Source organism: Cydia pomonella, chromosome 3 (genome assembly GCF_033807575.1).
Source record: "Cydia pomonella isolate Wapato2018A chromosome 3, ilCydPomo1, whole genome shotgun sequence".
Classification (NCBI taxonomy): domain Eukaryota; kingdom Metazoa; phylum Arthropoda; class Insecta; order Lepidoptera; family Tortricidae; genus Cydia; species Cydia pomonella.
The window spans coordinates 22,776,368-22,787,060 of record NC_084705.1 but is presented as its reverse complement, the minus strand read 5'-3'; the positions used below and the strand labels follow the sequence as shown (position 1 = coordinate 22,787,060).

At 36.7% G+C, this 10,693-nt stretch overlaps 1 protein-coding gene across 1 annotated transcript; it reads left to right on the top strand.

Moving 5' to 3' along the window:
* Positions 1-49: 49 nt before the first annotated feature.
* On the top strand, positions 50-7,318 carry LOC133516343 (derlin-1-like). Its single transcript, XM_061849242.1, has 5 exons — positions 50-507; positions 2,003-2,206; positions 3,672-3,820; positions 5,502-5,612; positions 6,677-7,318. The coding sequence occupies exons 1-5, from the start codon at positions 355-357 to the stop codon at positions 6,792-6,794; spliced, it is 735 nt and encodes a 244-aa protein (XP_061705226.1). The 5' UTR covers positions 50-354; the 3' UTR covers positions 6,795-7,318.
* The last annotated feature ends 3,375 nt before the right edge of the window (positions 7,319-10,693 follow it).

Here is a 10,693-nt window from a genome sequence, read left to right as displayed (position 1 = left end):
GTTACGTCCGTAAGGATACTTTACATCATTCCGATTTTGGTCGGTTTTTTTGATATTTGGGTTTGACACTGACAGGCGATCTTTTACACTACACTACATTGTAAACACAAAACGTAGTGATTATATGCTCTTTGTGTACTACATCAGGAAAGTGGTTATATTATGCTCTCTGATCAGAAATCTTTATTTACCAAACAGCAATTCCTAAAACCTAAGCCTAAACCAGCGTGCCATTGTAGAATATAATCCTTGCGAAACCGTATTGTGTTGTGATATCTAGCACCGGTGTAGATAAGACCGATGTTTTTTTCTGGCACAATAACATAAAAACAATTGGCTCTAAATAAATATATAATGACGGAATTTAGTGACTGGTATTATAGAATACCCCTATTCACCCGTTACTGGTTATCTTTAACTGTTGGACTTAGTATATTAGCCAAATTTAATCTCATTGACTTCAATTATTTTATTTTGGATATTGGCGCCTTCATCAACAGATTTCATGCAAGTATTGTAAGCTTTTAGTACATATATGTTTATGCCGCAAATATATTACACTTTGTAAGTTTCCCTGTTTAACATAGCATTTTCATAGGTCACATTTTCATATAACTAATAACTAGAATACTTACTGCCAAACTATTATAGGTCTAGGTCATGGTCAGCTCAAAATGCATATACATTCTGCCTCTCCTAACCTATAGTGCTCAAACGTGGTCACTAACAGAGGTGCAATAAAGCAGATTGACGGTTTGCCCGAGCAAAACGGATTCACCGATCTCATAACTCTACGCTGTGCTCAAAAAGTGGGAACTGGGACCGCTAATCTGAAATGGGACTGGGCCGGCCATGTCTGCTGCTTGCACCCACAGAGATGTGCGAAAATAGCCACAGTGTGGGTGCCGCAAGATGGGCGAGGAGCTGGGCCTGCCAGACCTGGGCGGAGATGGCGGGATGACGCGCACGCATATTTCAACGGCTGGGCGGAGATTGCTCAAAACCGAGATGGATGGAGATTGAGGGGGGGAGGCCTTTGCTCAGCAATGGGAATGGGACACCGTATAGGCTAGTAATATAATATATATAATAAGAAGTGAAGAGGATCAATCATATCTGGAACACCACACGCATTAAAAAAAACCCGTTCAAATCGGTCTGGGCTGGCTAATTTAGCTACTAAGCAGATTGCAGAAGAAGAGCGCTGCGGAAAGGAAACTTCCTACAAAGCCGAAGTTAGACAGTGTTACAGGGCCAAATCATGTTGTCCCTTTTTAATACCTATATATGGAACTATCATTATTTCAATAAATAATCATTCATTATTTATTTTCTAAGGCCCATAGAGACATACCTTAACCCTTTTCCAGTCATAGTACGATTTATCAACCACATACTCGTCAATAGAATTTAAACTATAGCATTCGGATTTAAGGTTCAAATTAGATTGCACTTTTGGGAAATAATATTTGTATCATCAAAGCTAATCCAATTGGAATATATTTGAATTTTTTGGGAAAACTTTGTAGATTGGTGCAGCCTGGAAACAGGTTAAAGCTAAAAGCTTGAGTTCCTCCACTATACAGGTGGCTTTTATAAATGGGGCACCAATAGCAGTTACCTGCCACTGTGTTGATATGCCAAAATGATTTAAGAGATCTTTTTTGATTGGAAATTTTGGAATAAAAATTACAGTCAACAACCAAATCACAAACTGTCACAATCAAATCGTCAAAGCTAATCCAATTGGAATATATTTGCATTTTTTTATGACATTCAATTCCATTTCTATCCAGGAAAGGCTTCTTAAAGACCAAGCTAGGTTTCCAAAATCATCCTTAATTAAAAAGTTAGGGAAGGTCTCCTAAGATTATTTTCGCGTCGGGATAAAGTAGCTGCTCTCAGTGCCCCATTTCCAAATTCTACCCTGTGTACTTGTGTGTTACTTTACTTATACGAAATATTATGCTCGTAATATTTAAAAAAATATGTATATTTTTAGTTATGGCGGCCAGCAACAGCACTATTCTACTATCCCATCACCCAATCAACCGGATTCCACTTCCTCGTGAACTGTTACTTCCTGTACAGTTATTCCGAGCGTCTGGAGACCGGGATCTTTGCTGGCAAGCCGGCTGACTACTTTACCATGCTGATCTTTAATTGGCTTTTCTGCATTGGTATCGGAGTTTTGATTGGATTAAGTGTGAGTACATATTTTGAACTGTTATGTGTATTCAATTCAAATAATGCTATACAAAAAGTAATTCTAAAAAAGTTACTGCATAGAAAACCTTTTGGTAAGGTTTTTCACCAAACGCGAATGTTCTATTTTAATTCTCATTAACATACTGATTTGTAATAAGTTAGATTAATATTACAGTCATCTAAAAAAGAGCATCATTCCAAAAACTAAGAGCACTATGTCGCTCAGCAAAAGCTTCGCAATTTTGCTCTACCTCTACCCAAGTAAATAAATGGCTTACAGAATTTGTAACCCTTGCCTTGCCAACACCAAGATTTTTAAGTATGTAGGTTTCGACCAATACTTTTCCATACTTACGCCTCATTCGCACGAGAGCTTAAAAAGCATTGCCTTAAAACCTGACGTTAGGAGTTCTGTACGCTAAAGGGTGTAGCAGGATAGCCTAGGAAAAATTGCCCCCAGCGATTTTGGGCCGAAACTGTAATCAAACGATGCCTTTTGGGGAGGTTATACTCTGCACAAAGTTTCATCCCTCTGTTACCCCCTAGGGGTGAAAAACACCCGATTAACCCCAAAACTGTTTTAATTATTTTTTCCTAAACTATGAAAGTGACGAATTTCAAATTTTGTACAAATATTAATAAGACTAAAAGCTATGTGCTAAAAAAATATTAACCCCCTAACCATTTAAATTCTTGTAAAAAAAAAACAAAAATAAAAAAATAATCACCTGTATATCAAGTTTGGCTCATGGTACACACACCATTTTTTTTTTTTCAAAAATGAACCAGTTTTATATTCTACATTATACTACAAAAGTTTCATGGACCTACTCCAGAAGGAACATTGCGAAATTAAAATAAACGTACTATTTCGTAGCCACTAATCATTATACTCGTGTCATGCTTAATACGCAACGTCTCGGTCCCGAAACCAAAATAATTTAAAAAAAAACTGCCCGCGACGCGTTGCCGCCGCAGGCCGCAGTTGCTGCTTTCAGGTTCAAAGTAGAAAATCCAACAACGCTCGTAAAAAAGCGCCACCACTATCGTGTGAATACATACATGGTTATCCATTTGTGTCATTCAAAGAGCTCACGCGAATGAGGCTTTTTGAGCTCAATATTTCAATTAATTTTAGAGTAATTTAGGCGGTTCCACAGAACAAACCGCATCGTGAGAAACTGGTGTAGAAACAGCTGGTTCTGTGTAAAGTAAGGACGCTAAGCACCAAGAATTTTGTTCATTTACCCGCCCTGCCGGTGATGCCGCGGTCAATGCCACTGTGCTAGCGGGACAGCAATACAATTATGCGCATGCGGTAGATATAGGAAATGATAGGTGAATGTACTCAATTGTTCGTGATTAGCGTCCTTTATTTTATTCAGAAGTGCCTCGCAACAACCAAACGCACGCGCGACGGGCAAGGCATTCTGTCTGCCTAATACTTGAACTTTACTCCTTAGTACGTGATGGATCCGATGGTGATCTCGGTGCTGTACGTGTGGTGCCAGCTGAACAAGGACGTGATCGTGTCCTTCTGGTTCGGGACACGGTTCCGAGCTATGTTCCTGCCGTGGGTGCTGCTCGCGTTCAACGTTATTGTCAATGGAGGGTGAGTTTTTGACATGTTTAACATGCGAGTATACACACTTATCAAAGAAGGTTTTCTTGGCATTAGGATGTCAAAATCTGTCATAAAACTGTCGCAAAACCCTTTTTTTTTTCTCTAACTCATTACCATTTTACATATGCTTTGTACAGCCCGATGTAACAAAGCGGGTGAACTATTCAAAACGTTCTGCGCACACACAATTACGTTATGTTTAATCAAAGGGTCTGGCAGGCTAAGCGAACAAGAAGTGCCCCCAACGACGGATTTTGTCGATATTTCTGGTAGTGTACTGTTAGGTCCTAAGGACCCTCCATGCTTAACATCAGACCTCGATTCTCTTTTGTTTGCGAGTTATTCAGGATAACGTAAAATAATTAGGGTATCATTGAAAGTGTCATATTTTATAAACGATTCAAGTTTTATGAACCAAACAAAATTATATTTGATAACAATAAAAAAAACTACAAAATGCATATTTTTTACCAGCATCCTGTTCTTAAACTTCATTGCAAAAAATATAAATATTTTTTTCCTTCCAATTTTTTTTTTACTTTTCGCGGAGGTACCTACACCTCCAAAAAAAATATGATGATGTTATCAAAGCTGACACGTCATCGTTGATGCACTCCAAATAGGTTTATTAGAAGAGTTTGTATACCTAATACACACTAATCTTCAAACTGCACTGGTACTTCTATCTGTACATACGAGTATAATGCCAGTGACTACTTATTGGAGAATCGGTTTTTTGACATGAAGCACGAACATTTGTGCAAATATTTTTATATGTGTATGTAGTGGGAATTAGTGGCTACTCATGCATATTTTTTTTGGAGGTGTACCTCCGCGAAAAGTAAAAAAAAAAATTGGAAGGAAAAAAATATTTTTATTTTTTGCAATGAAGTTTAAGGACAGGATGCTGGTAAAAAATATGCATTTTGTAGTTTTTTTTATTGTTATCAAATATAATTTTGTTTGGTTCATAAAACTTGAATCGTTTATAAAATATGACACTTTCAATGATACCCTAATTATTTTATGTTATCCTGAATAACTCGCAAACAAAAGAGAATCGAGGTCTGATGTTAAGCATGGAGGGTCCATAGGACCTAACAGTACACTACCAGAAATATCGACAAAATCCGTCGTTGGGGGCACTTCTTGTTCGCTTAGCCTGCTAGACCCTTTAAATTTTCTTTTTTTAGGATTACCAGTAGAAACGTCTTACATGCTCTCTATGTAGCAATTATGGCTGATGCATATCTAATTATAGGTAACCACAATGTACAGATTATTTTGATCAACTCGCCGGCTTAGCTACTTCTGCTGCTAACACTGATTCTAATTAAAAACTACATAGAATTACTCAAATTTAGGAATGAATTGAGTTACTTTTTGGCAAGCCATAGGTTCTTTTAACATAACAATGTTGCTTGTACTAAATATAGGTTCACCTATAAACTGAAATAGATGTCATATACTAAGAAAAAATGACCAAGGCCTCCAGTGCCCCAGGCTGGAACCGAACCCGCATCCTCTGCTATTGCGGCAGGTACTCGATAGATATCGAGGTAGGTGAAAATAATTTAATTTGTTCTAATACTTCTAATAGATTCACCCCTATTGTTACTCAATTGTCTGTTTATAATGGATTCCAGTTAATTAAACATTATGTTTCCAGTGGCGTTGAAGAGTTCCTGGGCATCCTGGTGGGCCATCTGGCCTTGTTCCTGAACTTCAAGTACCCGCAGGAGTTCGGCGGACCTGCTTTGCTGACACCACCTGCTATCCTGTAAGTATATCCAGTGTCTTACATAGTCTCTGCTTAGTTAAGAGTAACTACAGGAAAGGAAGGAATATTTAACCTTTTAACCGCCATAGTCTGATATATAAGACATACAATACCCAGCTCATTTCGCCGCAGTCTGATATGTAAGACAAAACTTCGTGTAATTTCGTACCAGCGGCCACACGAGCACGCTCGATGAAAAATTCGGAGAACGGAACACACGGAAACTATATTTCCGAGGACAGAATCCAACCAAAACCTTATAAGGTTAAAGGTGGGTAACATGTCTAATGTTAATTTATTTTCAGTTGTATATCGGAACCCTGCATACAATAGAAGTATAATTGTAGTATAAAATAAGTACTTAGTGATATAGCCGAGGGATCTGACAAACTAACTTTTAAACGAAAGTATATTTTCAGAGAAAGTAGATAAAAGGTAAAAACCCTCGCGATGGTCATATCTTCCGTCCCAAGCCATATCCATTCCGACAAGCCATTCCGTCGCTATTTTTTTTGTTTCTAATTTCCTGGCTTTACGCCCCCACATAACTTCATCAGACACGTAGAATGTTCTGTCGTGTTGTTTATGAATTTAAAACGTCTGTCGTTCCAAATATTATTTTACAGTTCATATAGTGCTACTTTCCCGCACGCGCGCGGGAATGAGCACTTTCCGTTCGTATGGTGTGACTTTAAAGAGCCATATGTACTGTAAAACGTTGTACGATACACGTGCGAATAGGTCATTCGCAACTCGTCGATTTAAAACACTCCCTTCGGTCGTGTCTTAATTTGTCACCACTCGTTGCGCATTTCCTAGTTTCTGCACTAGTATCGTAAATAACTAATGTATGTCACTCGGACAGTCAGTCAGTTGAGGTCAGGTCAGAGCGGAGGTTAGAACTTAGGAGCCCCAACAGATAGCACGATGGTAACGTTTGACTAACCAGTTACTACAAAATACTTTACATCATCTAGTTCAGCAGTTATAATTACTGCTACTAATTACTATAAGTATTTTGAACTTCATTGCGCATTGATAATTTCACTTTATTTTATTTATAGAAAGAAATATTTCCCTGACTTCCGTCGTCCGAACAACTTCGGTTCTGCAGCCGAAACGAGAACCCCCGCCTCTGAAGGACACCAATGGGGCCGCGGACAAGCTCTAGGTGGCCTCTGAATTCATCTTCGATCTTCGAAAATCCTTTTACTCAACATCCTTCGACCGTGGGAACTAGACCTAGCCTAGACAGGCTATATTTGGGCCAAGCTATGTCTACGATCAATATTTGACAACTTGACAACCCTAGAGAAACAAAACGCACAATGCTTTAAGGATGAACAATATGTGATATTCGGCTGTTATGTCTTAAATAACTTTTGTTAGACAGTGAATCTTCCGTACGATGTACTATACCTATATTTTAAACCATCCTGTGAGGCTGTGACGCTTAGTATGTGTTGCCTAAACTTACACTTGTGGCGACAATTCACTTCGTGGTTTGTTATAGTCGCGCCAGGCTAGCGTAATGAGTGTAGGCTAGTGTAATATCTCGTAGATATGTCAAAAGAAAGTGATGCAGTTCTATTTCAATCTACTCTACTTATTTATACATATAAGTTTACAGTACAAAAACAAGTAACTCAAGCGGTAAATATGTACAGTCACGTCTGAAAACATCGACACGATCGAAGTGCCAAAAATATGTAACCACGACCTTATATTAGGGTAGTGTATACATATTTTTGGCACTTTGTCCGTACATATAAAATAGGTACATTTTGTTAACTTAGCGATGTTTTTCATCAAACTAATATGTGTGACATAACGTTAAATAAAGCTTATCTAGAAATTACCATTAGAGTGGTAGCTCCTTTAAAAATAAAAAAAAGTATTTAATATGTTGATTTACCTGTTTTTTATATAAGTGTTAAAGATAAAGACTTCATTTTCTCTTAGAACATATATTTGATAAAGTTTAACAAAATGAAAAAAGGAGTGTATTAAAGTTTAATAGTTTTAGAGAAAAGTCATATTTAATAAAATCAATTATTTTTTCTGCGGAACCACGATGAACTTATCAACCAAACTTGTCATAATGGCATTGCTACATGTAAGTAACTGTACAAAAACAAATCAAGTCATAATGCGGTCATTTACTAAAGGGCATTTAGAATTTGAATACAAATAACACAATATGACTGATAATTATCTACGGGTCATTATTAAGTACCTCGTAGGGGAGAATGGGGTATAGTGGATTACTTTTTTGTTACAGCTGTAGTTGCGCCATCGTTTTCTTATCTTAGCCTATAGTACCTATCAAACACTTAAACATAATAAGAAAAATGGGGAGGAAGCGTAGAAAAAAAATAAGATGGAGTTACAAAAAAGTGGAGAAAGATCCACTGTTCCACTGTCACCGATGTATGGATCACTGTACGATTAATCGAAAGGGTCAGAGGTGCAGCATTGTTCGAACCTTTGTCCGTTAAAATATGCTATGTTTAATGATATATGTGCAAATTTTTGAACATATCCGTTGATTACGTGTTTTTAGAATGCGCTATGATTTTTTATCTTATTTTTTTTGCGTACTGGGTACAATTTGAATTAAAGGCATTTCGCTCTTTGCGTGGATATTTATATTATATTAGTGCTGTGCTTCCGGTTTCACGACTTTTTGTCTTAAACAAAAACTTTCAATTTCCTCGCCCAATTATGATTTGATCCACTGTGCCCCAATTGTATGTGATCCACTCTTCTCCATTGATAGTAGTTGTAAAAAAAAAACTTAATTTATTACTCGGTTTAAGGTTTAAATAAGATAATGAATTGTTTTATCACATATTAAAAAGAAATTTACAATAATAAAAGAATCTGTAACCACAAGTCATAAAAAGAACGATTTTTTTTTAACATAGCGAGGGTTTTAAGGCAAAAAACTTTGCTCCAAAGTGAAACAACTTTTTTCACCACACCAAGACGAGGAACATATTAACTGTAAAACATTACAAATCAATTTCTAATTAACGTTATTTACTATTTTACATTCAAAATAATCACTTAAAAGTCAATTCTACCAGCCAACATGAGGAAACAACTCACAATTTACATCTGATTACTTTGCCACTCTTGTGGATAAAATGCAGCAGGTTTGGTGAAAAAAAAATTACAGTTACTTGGTGGCCTATGCCACTGCGAATTTTAGTTCTGACGGTAATTAGTTAGGCACGCGGCGTATTAAGCGGTAATGTCGTGAGCGCGTAAACCTCTGTACAAATAATATTAGCAAAGTTATTGCAAAAGTCCACTGTACCCCACTCTCCCCTACTCTGGGTAAAGTTCAAAGCAGTGACTTTGATAAACTTGATCAACTTGACGGCAAATTTGTCAGCCCGGGACCTGAGTCAGCACGTTATTTATGAGACTAACTGCTACGCAATAATCAACCACCAAGTCAGTTGTCGACATTATTTGCCGCCTTCTGTAATATACTTTTACAGTACATATGGGGCTACTTTATAGCACTAGTGCGAGAAGTAGCATATTACGTTACTGTGTCGAACATTTAAAGGGCCATATGTACTGTAAAACGTTGTACGATACATGTGCGAATAGGTAATTCGCAACTCGTGTCGATTTAAAACACTCCCTTCGGTCGTGTTTTAATTTATCGCCACTCGTTTCGAATTTCCTATTTTTCGCACTTGTATCGTAATGTACTATTATTTTAAGTATTTAATTAATATATGATCATGTCACAAGTTGAAAACAACTAGGTAAAGTTTTAATATATTAACGTTATTTTTATAAACTCATGCCGCCCACCGTACAAAATGATGACTTAGGAAGTTTGGATCTGGTTGTACTTTTATTTGAGTTGATTTCCTTTAAAAAAAAAATTAATGCGACTGAAGAAAAGCTAGTCCTTGTTTGTGTTAATGAGTTTAAATTCCGTTGAAACAGAGTGTACATCGTAATGTACATTGGGCGGCACGAGGATAGGCTAGTGCTGAGTGATTGTAGTTGTGAGATTGACTGATTGTGATGGTTTCATATATTTGTTTTTTTTTTAATGATATGGAGATGAATTTTTCATGTCAAATAATGTACTTAGGTACAGTCGCCATAAGATACTTCGGAACAGCTAAGTTGCTCATATCTGAACATGTACTTTAATGTCTTGATAATAGAGGCTTTTTTCAGATAGTGAACACCTTGGCCGCAACGATATATCTGATGGCGACTGTACATGTACAGTCGAGGAAATTGATTCTTTAGCAGTTAACGTGTCAGACCGTACGTTATGTGTGTACCATAGTGAGCATCAGTATAATGTTTAACCCCTCCAACGACGAGGATGTGATATCGCGCTCTAAATGGGTTAAAATTTTCGCATGTACGAAAAAAACGGGTGTCTTCTTAATATCATATAATGTTTCAAAGAAAAATGTAATTATATAATGTCAAACCAAAAATAAAAATATTTTTACCTTATAACTTCAATTTTCTTTTTTCATAAAGATAACCGAGTAGACTTACTAGATCTCGTTCAAACCAATTTTCGGTGGAGGTTTGCATGGTAATGTACGTCATAATTTTTTTTTAGTTTTATCATTTTTGTGTGAAAATCTTAATGCGGTTTATAGAATACATCTACTTACCAAGTTTGAACAGTATAGTTCTTAATAGTTTCGGAAAAAAGTGGCTGTGACATAAACGGACAGACAGATAAGGCTTCCGTTTTTGCCATTTGGCTACGGAACCCTAAAAAGGTGTGAAATTTTCAATTTGTATATGTTTGATACATTTTTATATAGTCAAATTTGATAGATTTGGTATTAGGTAAATGACCTATGTATTTGACATTACCGGCGGCGACTCAAGCACGCTCGATGAAAAAACCTAACCGGTTAATGTAAATATTGTAATTCCCAGGAACAATGAAATTAATATTAAAAACCATTAATTGCTATTGTGTAGCAGAGGTTTTCACATCTTAAATATTAAGGGAAATTACCGCGGGTGTGTGCACATAATATATAATAGTACTGTACCTGTACTACCATACATAA